The following is a 21,619-nucleotide window of genomic DNA, read 5'->3' as shown; positions in this document are numbered from 1 at the left end:
TGCCACATAGTATATATTTTACAGCTAGGTGTACACATACGAGGAATCAAGGTGGACCGTGAGAGGCACATTAATATTTTTAGCTCATGCTAATGATTAGCACTAATTTTAGCGCACCTTAGTAAACAAGGCCCATAGTATACAATAGGTAACGTGTGTATCTTCAGCATATAGACATGCATACTCCAGCTGTATGGCTGGCATAAGTGCTTGCACCTAAGTATGTAGGCTCATACATATCTAGTTATACAATTTATAGACCGCACTTTCCTAGGTCCAAGGTGGTTTACAAACAAACATTCACAGTAGAATTTAAAAAAACACAAAACTGTACAAAGAGCAAAACTAAAATTAGTCCATAAAAATTAACATCACAATCTAACAGCCTGAGAAAAAAGATACTAGTATTTTATAAAGGAAAGTAGGTACACAGTTATAGAATTAGCCCATTTGAAGGTAGTGAGGTGTACTTCCCTCTCTTCTTGTTTCTAGATTGTGTGTGATGTGTGTTGTCCTATTTTTCTCAGTTTATTTTCTTCTTTCCCTCCACTTTCTCTCTCATTTGTTTCTACATTTTTGATTTCTCCTCCTAATCTTTCTCTTTCTGTTTCTTTCCTCTTTCTTCCTTCTCTGTACTTTTCTTCTTTTTTCTTCCTCACGCCCTCTTTTTTTCTTCTTCTGATGAATATCCCCTCCCCTCAGTGTCCTCCAATACCTGCTTTTCTTTCCTTTGTGATTGCTGCATCACCGGTGAAGTAAGTCTTCCTTTTTCACAGCATGATTTAGCTCAGGCTTCAGCTGTGCGGCACAGGAATCTCAACAAGTCTCATGATCTCAAAATCTTCAGACTGTGAGAGTAGCTTGAGAGTTTAGCACTGCATGACTCAAACCTGAGCCAAGTCATGTTGTGCAAAGAAAGACTTATTTTGGCAGAACACAGGAAAAAAGATCCTCCTGAGGGCACAAAGTCCTGGGCACCAGTACACAATTTCTAGGCACTGTGGCAACCTGGTGCCAGGGTTTTGTTGAGCCTTCTACATTGTATGCAAGGTGTCACCCAGGATAAGCCTTCTCCAGCACATGTTACGTACAGCTTCCCTGGTGTGCTGTCATTGGCTGGTAGTATTATCAGGCTCATGGTAAGGTATGTCAGCCCCACATCCTCCCACCAGCTGAGTTCTAGTTCAGTCAGTATACAGCAGTTCTGAGCTTTCATTTGTTGAGGTTTTTCCAACTTTGTATAGCATAACATCCCTGAACTGTGTCAGTCTTGGACAACTCCAACTTGGTATAATGTGTAGTATTCTCTTGTTGGATGATGCCCCTTCAGTTTAGTGCAAGGTGCTGCATCTGGTATTGGATTTATTACTTTATAAACTGCTTCGCACATAGTGTTAAAGCAGTTTACAAACAAAAACATCTCCTTCTCTGGATGACACACTTGCTTGGTTTGGGTTGTCTGACTGGTGTCGCCTTTCATCCTAGGAAACTGAACTCGAAGGTCCTGGTGCACTGTAAGATGGGGGTGAGTCGCTCGGCCTCCACTGTCATTGCATACGCCATGAAAGAGCACGACTGGACTCTGGAGGAGGCTCTGCACTATGTGAAGGATAAACGTCCATTGTCCACCCAACCCTGGCTTCATGAAACAACTGCTCACCTACCAGGGAATTCTGGATGCTAGGTAAGGGGGAGGTGGAGCCAGGTGAAAGGGTACTATAGGTAGTTAGTAATTGGGGGGGGTGGGTGCAAGATGAAACAGACTTTTGGGTTCAACCGTTTGTGTGCCTATACTCATTGGCGCCAGAATTTTGGGCATTCAGATGGTGGCATCTAGTAGTCCTCTCTGTACTTCCTCCATTTCAAGTTGCTGGGCTGGCAGCTGCAGGTGGCGGTCCTCAGAGCAGAAGGGAGATCTTAGATCTTAAGTGCCCAGGCAGTGCCCTTTGATGGAGGACAGAACAGGCCACCTTATGGGGTGGAAAGAAGATGTGTTGTACAGACTTCCTTCACAGATAGAAAAAGTGGACAGAGATTTAATTGAAGACATTCAAAATGTAGCTGTGAAAGGGGAAGTACTACTCATGGGTGATTGAGGTGTCGCTTTTGCTGGGCCTTCTAGGAGTAAGAAGATCTTAGATTCTCTTCAGTGAGAACTCTTCCAGCAGTTGGTAATGGAACCTGCACGGATCGGGCCATACTTGACCTGGTGCTTATGAATGGGGGAGAGTGTTTCTGATGTTATATTGGGTAATCATCTGGCATCCAGTGATCACAGGTTGGTGTGGTTCAGTATTAAGACAGGTGAAGAGAGGGTTCAGTCGTTATTGAAGGTACTAGACTTAAAAAAACAAAAAAACCTCAAACTTTGTCGAGATGGGGGATTACCTCCAGGAGTTGTTAGCTGGATAGGAACATCTGGAAGAAGTAGAAAAGCAGTGGGTAAAACTGAAAGGAGCTATTGTAAGGGCAACAAACCTTTCTGTAAGGAAGTAAAATGAAAGTAAGAGGAAAAGAAGGATGTTTTTGCTTCTTAAAAGTAGTGGCTGAAAAAGTTAGGAAAAAGAGGTTGAGCCTTCCTAAACTACAAGAGATCGCAGAAAGAGGAAGACCAATGACAATATCTGGAAAAATTAAGAGAAGGTGGTAGAATAGTTAGGAAAGCAAAGATACAAATGGAAGACAAAATAGCCAATACAATAAAATGAGGAGAGAAGACATTTTTTAGATATGTTAGTGATAGGAGGAAGTGTAAAAGTGGCATTGTGAGACTCAAAGGGGAAGGGGAAGAATATGCAGAAACTGATGAGGATTAGGCCAAATTGCTTAAGAAATATTTCTGTTCTGTGTTCACAGAAGTAGGAACGCAGAAGACAAACACAAATAGGGATGGAAGGGTGTTTGTGAGAAGCTAGCTAAACTAAAGATGGACAAAGCAATGGGGCTGGATGGCATACATCCAAGGGTACTGAAGGAACTTAGTGAAGTTCTGGCACCTCTGCTGTCTGACCTTTTCAATGCTTCTCTAGAGTTAGGAATGGTCCTGGAGGACTGGTATGTAGTCCTCCACAAAGTGGAAGTAAAGAAGAGGTTGAGAACTACAGGCCTGTTAGTCTGACCTCCTCTGTGATAAGTAAATTAAAACAGAAAATAGTGAGGTTTATGGATTCTAATGGATTGCAGGATCCGAGGCAGCATAGTTTTACGAGAGGCAGGTCTTATCAGAAAAATCTGATTAATTTCTTTGACTGACTAGAGAGTTGGTTGCGAAAGCGCGCTAGATGTGGTGTACTTTAGATTTTAGTAAAGCCTTTGACATGATTCCGCATAGATGACTAATAAATAAATTAACTAACTGAGTGCCTTCTGTGTGGGCCCTAAGTGACTAACTAACTGGGTTAGGAACTGGTTGAATGGGTGCCAACAGAAGGTAATGGTAAATGGAGCTCACTCTGAGGAAAGGGATGCTACCAGTGGTGTGCCGCAAGGTTTGGTTCTTGGTCCTGTTCTTTTTATCAAATTTCTAAGCGATATTGCCATAGGGCTATCTGGTAAGATTTGTCGTTTGCAGATGACAACAAAATCTGCAGTAGGGTGGATACCCTGATGGTGTGGATAACACGAGGAAGGACCTAGTGAAGCTTGTTGAATGGTCTAGAATTTAGCTGCTAAGATTTAATTCTAAAAAACTTAGTGTCATGGATCTTGGCAGTAAAAACCCGTGGGAGTGATATGGTTTAGTGGGTGAAGTACTTTTGTATGATCGTATGTGATGATCTTAAAGTGTCTAAACAGGTAGAAAAGGTGATGGCAAAAGCTAGAAGGATGCTTGGATGCATAGGGAGAGGAATTACCAGCAGGAAAATGGAGGTGGTAATGCCTCTGTATAAAATCTCTGATAAGACTTCATTTCAAGTACAATGTACAATTCTAGAGACCACACCTCTTTTTCTTTTTTTTTTTTTTAATAGCTTTATTGAGTAAGCCAATCAGAACAAAAGAAAACTGGGAAATGCATACAAAAAAACATGAACCGTACAATAACACTTAGTCTTTGGGCTCAACATAACCCTAGAATTCCATAGTAGTCCTCACAGATCAAGAGTTAGCCCCTCTACTTGAAAAGTGTTTTTATTGCAAAATCCATGCAAACCCAACCTCACCATTGCAAAAAATTCTAAAAATTAGAGCAAAGTATACAAAATACACTGATGGCTCATTTTTACTTTTACTATCTTCTTCCTTCCCTTCCACCTCCTTCCTGAGAGACCGCACTTTCAAAAAGATATAAACAGGATGGAGTTGGTCCAGAGGGTGGCTACTAAAATGGTCCATGTTCTTCGTTATAAAGCGTATGGGGACAAACTTAAAGATCTCGATTATGTATACTTTGGAAGAAAGGCAGGAGAGTGGAGATATGATTACTACTACTATTAATCATTTCTATAGCGCTACTAGACATATGCAGCACTGTACACATAATATGCAGGTACTTTTTCTGACCCTAGAGGGCTCACAATCTAAGTTTTTGTACCTGGGGCAGTGGAGGGTTAAGTGACTTGCCCAAGGTCATGAGGAGCTGCAGTGGGAATCGAACCTAGGTTGCCAGGATCAAAGCCCGCTTCACTAACCATTAGGCCACTCCTCCATATGCGGCATAAATGCACAGGAGGTGAGTTTCTTTTAATTGAAAGGAAGCTCTGGAACGAGGGGACATAGAATGAAAGTGAAAGGGGACAGACTCAGAAATAGCTCTTCACGGAAAGGGTAGTGAATTCATAGAAGCATCTTCCAGTGGAGGTGATGGAGACGAAAACTGTATTTGAATTTCAGAAAGCTTGTGACAAGTACATAAGATCTCTAGGAGAAGAAGGTATAGTAGATGGCATTGATGGGCCATATGGGCTTTTTTCTGTCTTCATTTTACTGTTTCTATATTTGAGGACCATGAGGACTGGCAGCTTTGATCTTCCTTCTGTCTTGAGAACTTTGAGGACCACCGCCCTTGCTCAATGTGCAGTGAGGACTTTTAGATGCCACCATTTGGGTGCCCAAATGTCTGTCCCCCATACTGTGGGGGAACGATGGTGGTGCCATAAATAATCAGTGAAAGGGAGTACAGTAATTATTTTTGGATGTATTACAGGTAATCGGTGAAGGGACGGGGGGAGAGGTAGATAAGAAGGGAAAGTGTTAGAGGATAGGAGAACAATGAAAGGACATAGAGATGAAGAGGGTTTAGTTTTTATTTATTTATTTACGTTACATTTGTACCCCACGCTTTCCCACTCATGGCAGGCTAAATGCGGCTTACATATTGTATACAGGTACTTATTTGTACCTGGGGCAATGGAGGGTTAAGTGACTTGCCCAGAGTCACAAGGAGCTGCCTGTGCCTGAAGTGGGAATCAAACTCAGTTCCTCAGTTCCCCAGGACCAAAGTCCACCACCCTAACCACTAGGCCACTCCTCCACTGTCATTGCTAGAATGAAAGTGGTTGAGTTTAGGCCCTGTGTTTTATTGACTTAGAAGGTCAGTGAAATTTATATGACTGAAACCCCCAAATTGCCATGCATGAAAAAGGATCTATTCTCAGCTTTTTTGAAATCAATAAACAAATAATAAGGTGCCAAAATTTAAAAGAAGGTGAGCTTTTAAAATTAAAAACTCTATTGTAGTCTTATTCTTGGAAGCAGAAAGCCTGAAAATGGAGCTTAAAGCTCCCTGCCCAGCCTGCAAGGGTCACCTACATTCTTAAAAAGAGCCAGTGCCAGGGCAGAGAGCCAGCCTGCAGAACAGGACTTCCTCCTTCTGTTCATAAAGCTACAGAGTTAGCATGCTCTTGCATGTGCTACAGCAAAACGGAGAGCATCTTTCCTCCACAGAAAGCAACTTAGCCTGCCCAATTTGTACCTTTTAAAGTGTTCTTTGACCAGTTGAGGTTTCTGCTAGTACCTGCCAGAGCAGTTCAGACACAGCTAAGCCCAATGCATCATTGAGTGCTGTCCCAGAGAAAAACCTATATCGAGGTCCTACTAGAGATGGGCAGCCAGATAATTTTAGTTTTGTGTTATTTCTGGAAATGTTAATTTTATTCATTGTCGTTTGGCCATTTTGTAGTCACACGAGAGCAAAAATATTGAGTGGGTGCTTTTTCAAAAGAGTAAGCACTGTTTTCTCGATAGTACGCATATGAGCGATGGTTCTTGCATGGGCGATGGTTTGAATGGGTGCGCTATTGGGGGGGAGTGCACATTCTTTCAAAAGAAAGTGCACTATTGGGAAACGTGCTTATTTTCATTTGCTAGTGACCTACAATGATGTGGGATAGGTTGTGGACATTTCGCATATCATTGCAAATGACAGCTAATCCCTATTAACTAATAACCCCCCCCCCCACCCCACACACACACACACACACAAACACAACCCCAGCCAAGCATTAACCACTTCTCCTTCCTCTATGGTTTTTCTGTAGCAAACAACGTCATAGCCATCTCTGGGGGCAAAAAATTGATTACGACCAGTTGGAGAGCCCTGGGGATGTGAGTGATGGGATAATTAAACAATTGCAAGATGACTTTCAAGCTGGAAGAACCATCTGGTATGACCAGCCCAGCCCTGAAGATTCTGAAGAGGAGTCCCCCAAGTCTCCCCCTTATTGTTTCCAGCCACTGAAGGATGTCCTGGAAGAACTGGAAACAGAATCGCCTGAGAATGTCCCTGATGTGCCCCTTATCTTCTCCCAAGAGCCACCCAACAGCCCTTCTCCAGCAGGTATCCGTTTCCAAGGGCCAGATGAGATGGGAAACAGCTCTGATGATTCTCTGGCAGAGGAGGTCAGAGGCCATCTCGCAAATCCAAAATTCAGGGAGTCACATGGGCAGTCTACATCATCCTTGTCTGTACCATCACCTGTCACACCGCGCCGGCACAGGATTAATCTCTGGACAGTGATGAGGTCCATTAGTGAGATGGAGAGCCAAGAGGACATAACACCACCCCCAGCCACAGCTGTAAAGGATCCCAGCAATGTTGGCCGTGCCAGCGAAGAAACAGAGGTGAGAGAGCGTGAAACACAAAGATTGTCATTTCCTCTTGGGGCAGCCTTTAGTTGCCTATGTTAAAGGGTTAGAGGGTGTCAGCTGTTGCCGGTGAACAAGAGTCCATATCACGAGCATGCCTTGAGAGCATTCATCAAGGTAAGTCCAGTATTAACTTAGATACTGTTGCCATTAGTTTCAGTGTATATCTGTACTCACAGCAGATATTCAGAATTATGCCCCCCCCCCCCCCCCCCCCAGTTAGACCTACCAGTTCCACTTCAGCTTTGGCTTGGCTATTCAACTTGTGGAATCAGCTCCAATATAGTACCCTCCTCTCTCTTTCTTCCTGATCAGTATGTTCCTGTTTCTCCCCTATCGCTCCTTCTGCATCCCTCTCATTCTTCCCCTCACCACTTAATCCTCACTTTCTCTCCCCTCCACACTTTTTGCCATGATTCTCCCTTTTTCTCTGTCACCCATCTGCTTATCCTGCATCCCTTCACCTGATCTTTGGAGAATTAAACTTGATCATTAAAATTCAACTACTCTTCCCAGAACAGTCTTCTACAGCCACACAATTGGATGTTGTATTTCTAAATATTGATTTGTATGTGCAAAAGTCTATGCACCCCTGATCAACTTGTATGTTTCAGTGAATCCCAAAGTGAACAGAAGTTGACAATCTCTACATGGTACAAAGTTAACGCAACAAAGTCAATATTCAGATGGCTTTTAAACGTTGTGAAGATCATCTTTGCATCCCCTCCCTTCTAACAGAGTCACCAGAAGTTGTAAATAAATATTAAATAGCAAGGCAGATAATGGTGATCCCTGTGGCACTCCACTCTTGACTGGACTCCAGTTGGGCTCATCTTTCTCCTGTACCATCTTTTAAACCTTTCCTATCAAAAACAAACAAAACCATTCCCAAACTGTTTCGTCTGTACCTAAAAAAAAATATATATATACTAGTAAAAAAGGCCCGTTACTGAAAGAAATGAAATGGGTGCTAGCAAGGTTTTCCTTGGAGTGTGTATGTTTGAGAGAGAGAGTGTGTGTGAGAGTGACTGTGTGAGAGAGAGAGTGAATGTGCAAGTGTGTGTGTGTGACAGAGAGTGAGAGAGACTGGGTGCGAATGTGTCTGTGAGAGATTGTGTGTGTGAGATTGAGAGTGTGTGCCAGGGGTGCCCCCCTCCCTCCCTACCACTTCCAGGGTCCCCCTTCCTCCCTCCGAGTTCCAGGGTCATCGTCCCCCTTCCTCCGAGTTCCAGGGTCATCCCCCTCCCTCCGAGTTCCAGGGTTGTCCCCTCCCTCCCTCCGAGTTCCAGGTTCCCCCCACCTCCTTCCCTTCCTCTGAGTTTTAGGGTCCCCCCTCCCTCCCTCCCTCCGAGTTTCAGGGTCCCCCCCTCTGTCCGAGTTTCAGGCTCCCTCCCTCCCAGTTCCAGGGTCCCCCCTCCCTCCCAATTCCAGGGTTGTTGTCCCTCCCTTCCTCCCTCCCTTCCAGTTCCAGGCCCCCTCCCTACGAAGCGGTTAAAGGCGTGCAGGCTCGGCCCTTCTCTCTCTCTCAGCTGTGGTCCCGCACTCATTTCCTGTTTCCACAAGGACGGGACCACAGCTGAGAGAGAGAAAAGAGCCGAGGCTGCACGCGTTTTACCACTGCTGCTGGCCGCCGTAACCCTGACTTGGTAAGTGAAGATGACTTTTAAACATCGGAGGGAGGGGGCCTGGAACTGGAAGGGAGGAAGGGAGGGACGACGACACCCTCATGTTTGTGACGTTGCGTTGCTTTGCCTGGCAACTATGCTGCGTCCCCTTCCCTCTCGGTGTTCAGCCCTCAACATCATAACGTTATGATGCGAGGGCGGGACAGTGAGACAGATGGTTACAGGCAGCACGAACCCTATGAACCCTTCAGTGCCACGGAGTCAGCTTCAGAACGTTGGAGTTGGAAATTATTATATAGGATATGTAACCACCAGGAGAATTCAAGTTGACAAAAGGTGAAGCCCAGCATCCTGTCCACGACAGCGGCCAATTCAGGCCAAGGGCACCTGGCAAGCTTCCCAAACATATAAACATTCTAAATGTGTTATTCCTGGAATTGTGGATTTTTCCCAAGTCCATTTAGTAGTGGTTTATGGACTTGTCCTTTAGGAAACCGTCTAACCCCTTTTTAAACTCTGCTAAACTAACCGCCTTCACCACGTTCTCCAGCAATGAATTCCAGAGTTTAATTGTGTGTTGGGTGAAGAAAAATTTTCTCCAATTTGTTTTAAATTTACTACACTGTAGTTTAATCGCATGCCTCCTAGTCCTAGTATTTTTGGAAAGCGTGAACAGATGCTTCACATCCACCTGTTCCACTCCACTCATTATTTTATATACCTCTATCATGTCTCTCCTCAGCCGTCTCTTCTCCAAGCTGAAAAGCCCTAGCCTCCTTAGTCTTTCTTCATAGGGAAGTCGTCTCATCCCCGCTATCATTTTAGTCGCCCTTCGCTGCACCTTTTCCAATTCTACTATATCTTTCTTGAGATGCGGTGACCAGAATTGAACACAATACTCAAGGTGCAGTCTCACCATGTAGCGATACAACAGCATTATAACATCCTCACACCTGTTTTCCATACCTTTCCTAATAATACCCAACATTCTATTCGCTTTCCTAGCCGCAGCAGCACACTGAGCAGAAGGTTTCAGTGTATTATCGACGACGACGACGACACCCAGATCCCTTTCTTGGTCCGTAACTCCTAACGTGGAACCTTGCATGACGTAGCTATAATTCGGGTTCTTTTTTCCCACATGCATCACCTTGCACTTGCTCAAACATCATCTGCCATTTAGCTGCCCAGTCTCCCAGTCTCGTAAGGTCCTCTTGTAATTTTCCACAATCCTGTCACGAGTTAACGACTTTGAATAACTTTGTGTCATCAGCAAATTTAATTACTTTGCTAGTTACTCCCATCCCGGTGGCAGCATTGAAGAGCGAGTAGGCTCAGTGAGTCTGCTGCCTTCCCTTCTCTTTGCTCTGAGCTCTGACTCTGGTCTCGCCCTTGCCGAAACAGGAAATGAGGGTGGGACCAGAGTCAGAGCTCAGAGAGAAGGGAAGGCAGCAGACTCACTGAGCCTGCTCACTCTTCAATGCTGCCCCCGGGACCCCGGTTAGAGAGGGGGAGAGGGGGGTTGGAGATTTTGGAGAGGGGGGCGATGTGCAAGTTGGGGGATGGGGGGAGGGAGGGGGGACTGGAACTCGGAGGGAGGACAGATTGAAGGAGAGTGACAGAGGGAGGGAGGAAGCCGTGGAAATCGGAGGGGAGGAAAGGGGGCCGTGGGACTTGGAGGGGACAGAGGGAGAGAGCGAGGGGGGGGGGGAGGAAAACCTTGCTAGCGCCCGTTTCCTTTCATACAGAAACGGGCCTTTTTTTACTAGTAATAAGTGGGTGGAATGAAGCATTATGACATCACAATATCTACTCTGGTTACCAAAGACTGAAACCACACTAGGGGGGAGGAAGTTACCAACAAGGGCTACCGTTAAGAAGCGTTATTTCACCACTAATTCATTCTATTTTATGCAGTGATACCTAATTACTTATAACTGAGGTTAACAGTAAAATAATCCATCTTAACAGTAGCCCACATTGATGTCATTCCCCTTAATTAAAGACAAAGAAATGTCTCTGTAAATCTCATACACTGCTATATGTAATAAAAGTGAGCCAAGTATTTTTTTATTATTTTTTTAACATTTCTTTAATGCAGTACAATATCCAGAGCAGCACATTCAAAAAGCAAGAAAGGAAAAGGAAAGGGTATGGGATTTGATATACTGCCTTTCTGTGGTTTTTTGCAACTACATTCAAAGTGGTTTACATAGTATGTACAGGTACTTATTTGTACCCAGGGCAATGGAGGGTTAAGTGACTTGCCCAGAGTCACAAGGAGCTTCAGTGGGAATCGAACCCATTTCCCCAGGATCAAAGTCTGCTGCTCTAACAGTACATGTGGTTTCTTCAATGCACCTACCTTCCCAAACAGTGCAAAAAAAAAAATGAATATTCCCCCCAGCCTTCCCCCAACAACAACACAGCAAGAACATACCTTCAGGATCTGTTGACAAACTTCTGTGCCCTATACTCTCAAGTATGTCTTTTCCACAATTGAAACCCCCTCCAATGAGAGGCCAGCATCACACTGGCAGCCACTAAGCCCAGCTGGACCAGCCAGTCCTCCCGCTCATCCATCCCTGTTATTGGCATATTAAGCAGAGCAATCTCCAGGGATGAGGCAATCTGTTTCCAACAGAGTTGCAATAACCATTGAAAGTACTGTTGAACAACCCCACATTCCTACCAGACATGCTTATACACTCATCTTGCCCCATACCTTTTCCAACACTCACCTTCTCCAATCCCCAAACTCATGCAACAATACTGGTGTAGCATACCGTCTAAATATTACCTTATACCCATTCTCCACAATAGAAGTGGCTAACCTCAACGCTCGTATCCTCTGCCAAACTACCTCCCACTCACTCCCCGAGAACTCCCCACATCAGCTTGCATGATCTCGTATACCTCAGACACACTCCTCTTCTAAAATTTAAGCATTGATAAATTTGGGATATAGCCTGTTTCTGCAACCTAGGACCCAGCAGTTTCTCAAAGGCTATGCTACCCTGTTTCATTTCTAAAAACACTTAAGTAGATTGTATATAATGTTTAACCTGCAGATAGGGGGAACAGGTCTCTCGGCTGCAAACTAAATTTATATTGCAACTCTCTAAAATCTTTAATTCCTGCCCTAGTATCATCCCAAAACTGCTCCACAAACATTAAGTCCTTTCTCCCCCAAGTTCAAAAGATATCCTGATCCCTCCCTTGGTTAAACTCCGGATTGAAACATAGGGGGGTATACCAAGAATATTTCTTCCCCTCCATCAGCCACTGCCTCGTTCACACCCAAATCTTTAAAGTAAGAAGCCGATAGGAACCCCCTCCCCTCACACACCCCCAACTCCCCTAGGAAGCCACGACAAATGCAATAGTAGGATATCCAGCAACTCTCCCTGCTCAAGATTCACCCATTGCTTACACTTCTGCACATGTCACTCCAGTAAGGCATGCAGCTGTGCTGCCTGATAATATTTCTTAAGGTTTGACACTGCTAACCCCCCCCCCCCCCATCCGACTTACTTAAAGAGTAGCCATCGCCATCCAAGGCCACCTCCCTGCCCAAATAAACCTAAATGGCAGTTTCCTCTGCCATTTAGACAAAATCCAGTCCTCTGTGAAAAGGGGTAGAGGTTGAAAAAGGTGGAGAAACTGGGGTAGCATCATCTTCAATGCCTCAATGTACCCCATCAGGATAAACAAAGGCTTTCCCCCCTTTCAAGATAGAGTAACTTTATGCAGCAAGGGGCCAAAATTAAGATCAAAAAGATTAGTTCCAGAGACTCCCAAGTAAATGCCCAAATATCAAGCTTTGACCCAGCAAAAGGGATAGCAGGCCTTAATGCTATCCACTAAACCAGGATACAGGAAAATGTTCAGTATTTTAGATTTATGTATATTAACTTGAAAGCCCGAGATCATACTATAACTTTCCAGTTCCCTCATCACCTTGCCTGGATTCCTGAGGCCAAAAGAGTCAAGTATAGGGTAATCAAGCCATTGTGACATCACTGATGAGGTTGGCTATTAGTCATTGGTGGAATGATGCATTAGGACATCACAATATCAGCTCTGGTTACCAGAGACTGAAATTCTTCACACTAATGCGGGCTACTGTTACGGCGTGTTATTTTACTACAGGACTCTCAGATTTTAATGGTAGCTCAGGTTGATAATTGTGCCCTATAGCTGGCTACAGGAAACATTTAGAAGCTGTTGTTTCTGCATGGGTGAAAAGGTTTGCACCTGCCATATTCATTGTTTCCTTGTTTTCAGTCTGTAAAAAAAAGTGCAATTAGTAATCTTGCACTAAAATCTGCAGAAAGATGTCTTGTTTAATGCTGGTACCATGAAGAGGTTGTGGTAGCTTCTATTCAGTTAGGGATTTATTCAGGGCTTTTTTTGTGCCGGTATGCACCGGTATGGTGTACTGGCATCTTTTTTTTACCTGCTTCCCATTGGCTTTGCTATGGGGTTGCTCCCATTTCCCTCCTACTGCCTGCCTCTGAGAGTCCAGCCCCCAGCAGTAATTGGACAGTACAAGGCCCAGCACCAGTGCTAACCAGCACTGAAGAGTCTTCAAGCCTATCTGCTTGTGGAGGCCCTGTTGGTACCGCCCCTCTGATGCATATGTGTCAGAGAGGGCAGAACCAACAGGGCCGGCTCCATAGTATTTGAGTTAGCGCTGGTGCTGGGCTTTGTACTGTCTGATTACTGCTGGGGGACGGACTCTCAGAGGCAGGCAGCGGGAAAAGGAGGAAGGTTTGAGGAGAAATGCTGGACCTGGGGGGAGGGGGAGAGCGAAGGGGTGATGTTGGTTGGACCGAGGTAGAGAGAGTGGGTGAGCCTGGATGGATGGGTGGGAAGGAAGAGTGTAGGGGAGGGGAGAGAGGAGAAATGCTGGACATGGAGGGGGAGGAGAGGGGAGAAATGCTGGACATGGATGGAGGGAAGGGAAGAGAGAGGAAGGAGATGCACATGGATGGAGAGGAGGGGAGAGAAGAGAGAGGAAGGAGATACACATGGATGGAGGGGAGGGAAGAAAGAGGAAGGAGAGGCACATAGATGGAGAGGAGGGAAAGGGAAGGGAGGACAAAAACTATACGTGGATGGAGAAAATAGGCAAAAATTGGATTCACTGTATACCTTCTCCAGTCAAGTCTGCGGAGGACCCAGCTTTTACTTATGGATGTAGGGCAGGAAGTGAAGAAGAAAGGAGGAGAGTAAAGAAAATAAATGGACAGGAGGTCCTGGAAACAGAGTTAAGAGAACAGATAGCAGCAGAACCAGAGACTGGGACCAACATGAGCAGAAAAACAGTCACCAGACAACAAAGATAGAACAAATCATTTTAGTGTTTGTAAATATGTCCAATGTGAGAATTTACATCTGCTGTCTTATTTTGTACTGTACAGAAGGAAATATGTTTGTTTCTGTTTTCCTAGTATTGTGCTGCTTGCAGAGTCTGGCTTGTTGGGACTTCAGATTAATCTTTGTCCATGGGCGTAGACTGGGGTGCGAGGGGGGCATTGCCCCCCCAAACGACGATGACTGGAACGGCGACTTTTTTTTACCTGAAGTCGCAGCGACGAATGGGTAGGCAGCGCTGCGGTAGTAAAAGCAACAAGGAGGCAGGTTCGACTCCGCCCTTCACTTCCCTGCCCTCTCAGCGTCCCGCCCGAAAGGAAATGACATCAGAGGAAGGCGGGATGTAGAGGGCAGGGATTCAGAAGTGAAGGGCAGAGTCGAACCTGCCTCCTTGTTGCTTTTACTACCGCAGCACTGCCTGCCCGTTCGTCGCTGCGACTTCGGGAGTGGAATGGAAGTGTGAGCCAGCCTATCTCGTCCACTGGAAGTAAGGAAGACATCACTGTTTCCACTCCCTCGCGCAGCCGTCGCCGTTCACTTAACACAGCAAGCAAACCTGTGAGCTGCTGCATCCACGTTGTCGTTTTACAGATGCTGCCAAGGGGGAGAGAGGGGGGAGACGCTGGATAGAAGGGGGAAGGGGATGGACAGAAACAGGATGGGCAGGGGAGAGAGGAGAATTGCTGGACAACAGGGATTGATGGAGGGGACAGGGGAGAGAGGAAATTTGCTGGAGATGGAGGAGAGGGGAGGGGAGAATGGAGAGTTGCTGGACAGAGCGGAGGGCAGGGGAAGGAGGAGAATTGCTGGACATGGATGGATAGAGGGGAAAGGGGAGAGATGAGAAATGCTGGACATGGATGGAGGGAAAGGAAGACAGAGGAAGTAGATGCACATGGATGGATGGAGGGGAGGGGAGTGAGGAGAAATGTTGGATATGGATGGAGAGGAAACTGATGCATTTAAGGGCTGGATCGTAACTACTACTACTACTAACTAACATTTCTAAAGCGCTACTAGGGTTACGCAGCGCTGTACAATTTAAACATAGAAGGAAGCTCAAAGAGCTTACAATCTAAAAGACAAGAGAACAATCTAAAGACAAGTGAACAATCTAGAGGACGAGTGAACAGTTAATCTGATAGGGTGGATAGATTGGGGCATTTTATATTTCTCGAGCGGTTAGGCGCCGAAGGCAGCATTTGAAGAGGTGAGTTTTAAGCAGAGATTTGAAGATGGGTAGGGAGGGGGCATAGCATATGGGTAAAGGAAGATTGTTCCAGGCATAGGGTGAGGCAAGGCAGAATGAGCGGAGCCTGGAGTTGGCAGTGGTGGAGAAGGGTACTGAGAGAAGGGCTTTGTCCTGTGAGCGGAGGTTGCGGGCGGGAACATAGGGGGAGATGAGGGTGGACAGGTAGTGAGGAGCCGCAGACTGAGTGCAACACTTTGAGGGCAGATACTGAAACTGGAGGAAGGATAGGGACAGGGCTACAGATGGTAGACTGGACGCATAAGGACACAGGAGGATGGTGGACATGGTGAGTGAAAAAATATCAAATGGAAAGAAGACACTGGGACCAAAGCGAATAGAAAAACGAAATGATCAGACAACAAAGGTAGAAAAAAGTATTTTATTCAGAATTTATTAATTGGACTATGTTAGCTTTTGGAAATGTGTATCGGTGGGGAAATACTACTGGAGAGGAAGAGGGAGTGCTGGGTAAGGAGGAAAGAAGGAAGGAAGGGAGAAAGCTGGCTTTTTTGGGAATAACCATAATGTATATGTATGAGATATCTCATACATAATATTCATTATGGTTATTCCCAAAAAAAAGCTAGCTCTTGCTCCCTTTCTTCCTTCCTCCATATTAGCATAATTTGCATATACATATATGCAAATGAATATGCTAATATGCCCCGCCCCTTCCTTTGCCCCCCCCCCAAATGAAACAGTCAAACTACGACTATGTCTTTGCCTCTATTTCAAGATAGGCTATCTCTGTTCTGCATATGTGACTGCAAGGCCAAGTGTCTGAATAGGGATCTGTTTGTTAGGTTCTGAGATTTTGATAACATATTGTGTTTCAGATTTGGCAAGACTGTTCTCCTTATTTCTGGTTTGTGTGCGAATTTGGTTTGTGTCATTTTGGGACTACTGGAATTGTAACCACTTGCAGAAATTATTTATAATGAAAAAAAATCACAAGTTATTTTTCTTCTCCTATACTGGTGTAATATTTTCAATGATGATGCCTTTTTCTATGCCCAATGGCAGGTAAAAGGGGTATAGCTACTATGGGTGTGGCTACTATAGGGGGTGGAGCCATAGGTAGTGACCCCACCCCTAAGGTTGCCAATATTGAGTATTGGTATCCTTTTTCCAACAAAGAAAGCACTGAATTTATTGAAACATAACAGTTTGATCAGGGGTGCCTACTCTTTTATACACAATTGTAAATACATAATATAGATATATTTCTTAAATTGGGTTACAGTGTCTGGTGAGTGTGTCTGTGATTTTTGGAAGTAGCTTGCAAAGAAAAATCAAGAAACACCATAACGCTTAAAAAGAAATCTATGTTGCATTGGCTGGCTAGCCTGAACTAGGATGTTTCCCCTTACTACACATTAGAAAATAAACTCAAATTGTGGGTGTCATCTAAGTAACGGTGACACAAACATCTTCTATTACCACAAAACCCTTCAAAATGGCACTCACAACCTATATAGGTTATGCTTCTCTTGGGTGTAACACCTGTGGCAGCTGACCCTTGTATTTCTCCCAGTCTTGGCCTGGTCACCAGTTTGACTGAAAGAAGGTCTGTGTCTCTGCTATACTTACTGTGTGATGGGGCAGTGGGTGCATGAGGGAGGTTTATATTTCTGCTCATCCTTTATTCCTCTCAGCACCAGAGAAAATAGCATCTGAGTGTACAGTGTGCAACACATGCTACCCTTTCAGCTTTATAAAACAATTTTCAAAGGAATTTTCATGGCTAAAGCAGGGGGGAAAAAAAACCTCCTCTGAAAAGTGCTCTAAGCCTTCCTAAGGTAAAATTGGTGGCTCTGGGGATGGGGCCAGGACCAGCCCAAAAAAGCAACTGTGGGGGTTGATTTTCAGATCCCCACACCTGCTTTTCACAAAGTTTAACCTGCCTACTTGTGGATTAAACAAAAAATAACCATGCAGCCTGTAGGATTTTCTGTACATTTCCCCTTTGAAAATTACACTTTTTTAAAATTTAAACATTACATTGTACGTAGTATACACAAACAACCTCAGCGTAAAAGTAACAAAACTCAAAGTCAAGCAGCAACGCTAACAGTAACCTCACAGTTTTTTTGTATTTTAACCCCATGCAACGGATTCCCTAAATTTTCCCCATACCCGTCCCCTATTAGAAAATTACACTCTTTGAACTCAATTCTGTAAATATGCGCTATTCTCTAAATGGTTCTCCAAGTTGGGCACCGTTTATAAAATGGCACTTAGCACCAGGGAATGCAAGGATTTACACCAGCTGAATCCTGGTATAAATCCCCATGCCTAAATTAGGTATGGATCCCCCAAATTCTGTAACACAGTGCAAATCCTAGACCTGCCCCAACCTGTCCATGCCCCTCACGTGGCCTTACCCCCTTTTTGGATCCACTTGGAAAAAGTTTACACGTACATCTTTATAGCATAGCGACTATAAAGGTGCGCACCTAAATTCCAATTATTGCCAATAATTGTTAGTGCCCAATTATTGTCGCCAATTAGCTCATTCAGCAATTAAATTGCACGCACAATTTGGGTACTATGTATAGAATTAGGGTGTTTGTGTAACCTGTGCTTTAAACTAAGAATGATTTCTTGATTAGAGAAAATGGTAAATGTATAGACTAAAAGCCAAGTGAAACATCATTTGCTACCTTAACAGAATTAATAATTAGAGATTTTCTTTTTTTGTGATTTTCTTTCTTAGGTGATTGGGTCCCTGTCAAATAAAGCCCCTGAGATAATGAGCTGTTCACATTCTGAGGGACATCCAGGGTTATCGAGCAGCTGTGGCAGGAGAGAGAGGATACATGAGCTGAGTGCGTCCAAACGCAGTACCAAAAAGCATCTGCCCCGCCAGTCCCAGGCTATATCTGAGAACGGCACACAGAGTCACGACCAGCCTGGGCTGGAAGTACAGCCAAAGTTGACTAAGCAGAGGTCATACCAACCGGAAGCAGGGAAAGTGCGCAAACAAGCGCAAGTTTTGGAGACCCTGCAGAAGCTACCAGAGGGTAGCGAGAACAAGGAGCTCTGCAAAGGCAACAGTATGGAAGAAGATGCAGAGCTTGTTTCACGGCCTCGGCTACTCCACCTTCAATCAGTGACTGAGCTAAAGGCAGCAGCATATGTGTCCCGCCAAGCCAAAGCATTTGAGAGAATGTTATCACCCCCTGCAGGTGGTGGCAAGAGGGACCCACACTGTGAGGCGGGGGAGGATGGAAAAAGTGAAAGAGAGCCAGAGTGTGGGAAGGGGTTTTATGCGACTAATGAGGGAAGGTCAGAGAAAGGAAAGAATTGGAGTCGTGAAGGAGAACCAGGGAGTGAATTGAGGCAAAAGGAGAGAGCAGAGGGAGAGCCAAGAAGTGAAAGGGAGCAGAATGAGAGCAATGAGAGAGAGCATCGGGAAGAAAGAGTCACTGGGCAAAGTGGAAGAAAAAGAGAGCTAAAGAGTGAAATGGGGTCCAGCAACAGGGGTGAGGAAGAACCAGAGGGAGGAGGGAAGATGGAGCAGAATAGGAATGGAAAAGGAGAATCATGCAGAGGAAAGGAGTCATGGTGGAACAAGGACAGCAGGGAATGGGCACCACAGCAGCTCTCAAGCCTTGCTGAAGAGCAGGTTGCAGAAACGGAAATGGTTACCAGTCTGATACAGGTTGCTCCAGCCTCTTCCATTGCATTAGTGCTACGACCTGAATCCAGCAGAGAAGCCAACTTGGCTTGTGACAAGTCTTCCCCATCACGGCTGGAGAGAACAGCATCAGGAAGCCGAAGGATGATGCGTCAGGATCACGTTGACACAGTAGAGCCGTTTGACATGCTGGCACAAGATCATGGACCTTCAGCTGGCTGTCCAGCTCAAGATGAGGCTGACCTCTAGCTAAATCCCTGCTACTAATTTAATCATGTACTTTGCCTTGATCATGTATGTCACTTAATCCTGTCACTGTCTCACAGGTAACATGCTGCACTGTCAGCACATGTCATTCCCTGGAGCAAAGGACGGGTCATCAGTTGGGGGTGATTGATGGACAAGAGAAATGCTTGGCTAGATCATATTATGCAAAGGTTGTTGGCAAGAAATGGTGGCTGGGCCATCTAATATGCATGAGGGACATGTTTTGGCCTGCCTGAGAGAGGTGTGGGTGTTTGGCCATGTACAGGAAAGAAGTTGGTCCTGTGACTGGACCATGTAGAAAGATGTATGCTGGAGCAAATTGCTGCCAAATATGCTGAGATGTCAAGAGAACATTTATCCATAGCACAGTCCTAATGCCTCCCCACCTCTCCACAATATGTTCCTCATTATGGGTTGTCAACCTTTTTGGGCCAACTAAGGCAGTGTCACTCAGGATCACTAGAGAAATTTGTCCCCAAGTAACACTGGGGGGGGGGGGGGGGGCATGGGTGGGTCTCCCTGAAAAGGCTAGTCGTGCAGGGATGAAAATCCATGGCATTGGTAAGGGGTTCCCAAGGAAAGAACCAGCTACCTCCTAGCCTGCCACTGTCTCCTGTGTGCCTGCACCATGAGCAGTTTCAAGATTTCAAAATCCTTAATTCCTAGATTAATACAGTCTGTCCTGAATTTTTGAAACGGCTTGCTGTAGAAGAATTCTTGAAAGTGTGTCATGTCAGGAGGCTGGGTTTCTTATGCCATCCTGTGCAAATGTGCTGCTGAGAATTGCCAACTGTTGATCTAGTCCCAAATATTTCATTTAGTAGTTCAGATTTAACCTGCTGTTCCACAAAAAAATTAGTTATAGATGAGAGCTATGGGACAAGCATTAGCATCTTCTGTGCACAAATAAACAAAAAATGTATAGCTTGCTTAGGAAACCCACACAGTGTCTCAGAGCACAATCAAATGCTGAAGTAGCCAAGATGAAAACCTGTTCCTGGTCATAGTGACAGTGTTCTTAGCCTTGATGTCTCTGGAACTTTCTGTGAAAGGACCACATTTCATGGTTTTAAAGCATATCTATCGTTTACAGTAGAGAGCGGAGCAGGGATTGTTTGCCCTGGCTGTTATTCTGAGCAGGAGGGGCAGCCTAAGCACTATGAATGCCGATAGCACTGTGACACTGAGAAAGAGCAGGAAGGACTATGCAAGATATCAGCAGGTCCTGCTTAAGCCATATTTTATTTCATCCTACTCCCAAGAAGAACAGCTGGGCTTTCCAGATCCTCCCTACTAGCCAAGGGGCTCGAAAGTAAGGCTGATCCCAGTGCTGATTTTGAGCTCTTTCAGTGCCAGCCATCCCTTCTTGTATTTGACAGTATTGCACCTGTGCCATTCTGCTGTGCCACTAGCTCAGGAAAAACAGAGCCTGAATCTCCTCAGCCATAGTTTGATGGGATCAGCCTATCAGAAGCTTCATTAAACAGACATTGATCTGAAGATGGCTAAAAATCATTTTCATACCGTCTCCCACAATTGTATAATCCTACCACAACAAAGTATTAATAAGCCAGTTCCACCAAGCTTCAGTCCACCTGCAGGTTATAAGTGGAGCACAGCCTGTTTGAATATTTTTGGTCCATCTCTAGTCATCTCTAGTGTTCCTGTTCTCAAGCCATCCAATCACTAACAAAGAGATGACTGGTTTCTTTTGAGAGGAAAAGCAACTGTGGTTTAGATGGACTGAGCATATACATATTTGCAAAATTAAAATGATTTTTAAAAAGTGGTAAGTGGTGGAGCGTATTTTTAAGGTTGGTGCTTGTTTATTCCTAATGTGAAAGAAAATCTTAACAATGGTCTGTTCCTGGGAGGGATAGAGCATACCATAATTTGGGATTCCAAACATACATTTTGCTGCGCTTTCTGAATAAACATGCATCAGCTGTTACAGATTCTCTCCTGAATAAGTGTAATTCTGTTTTACTCAGTGGGACACTGTGTTAACAGGGTACAAATTATATTGCAATGAAAGAATGGATCAAATTGGAGGGAGGTTGTGTTATGTGTTAAAGGTGGAATTGAATCAAACAAAATAACCATTCTACATGAAACGGATAGCAGCGTGGAATCCTTATGGATACAAATTCCATGTGTGAAAGGAGGTATTCTGGTAGGGCTGTAGTACCATCTGCCAAGACAGCACGAACAGACAAATGAAAAAATGTTCACAGAAATTAGGAAAAGCTGGCATATTGGGCAACAGTATAATAATGAATGATTTCAATTACCCCAATATTGACTGGATAAATTTTACGTCAGGGAGCACTAGGAGGTAAAATTCCTAGATGTAATAAATGATTGTTTCTT

At 44.7% G+C, this 21,619-nt stretch overlaps 1 protein-coding gene across 1 annotated transcript in view; it reads left to right on the top strand.

The window, feature by feature from the left end:
* SSH3 (slingshot protein phosphatase 3) overlaps positions 1 to 19,741 on the top strand; it is a 142,753-nt gene extending 123,012 nt beyond the window's left edge. Inside the window, 4 exon segments of the mRNA XM_030185766.1 lie at positions 1,486 to 1,623; positions 1,625 to 1,684; positions 6,480 to 7,062; positions 18,059 to 19,741. Of these exon segments, the coding sequence (XP_030041626.1) occupies positions 1,486 to 1,623; positions 1,625 to 1,684; positions 6,480 to 7,062; positions 18,059 to 19,231 (1,954 nt within the window). The 3' untranslated portion in view covers positions 19,232 to 19,741.
* The last annotated feature ends 1,878 nt before the right edge of the window (positions 19,742 to 21,619 follow it).

The sequence above is a fragment of the Microcaecilia unicolor genome, chromosome 1 (genome assembly GCF_901765095.1).
Source record: "Microcaecilia unicolor chromosome 1, aMicUni1.1, whole genome shotgun sequence".
NCBI classification, from domain to species: Eukaryota; Metazoa; Chordata; class Amphibia; order Gymnophiona; family Siphonopidae; genus Microcaecilia; species Microcaecilia unicolor.
The sequence above is the reverse complement of the archived record's forward strand: the minus strand, read 5'-3'. Positions and strand labels throughout refer to the sequence as shown.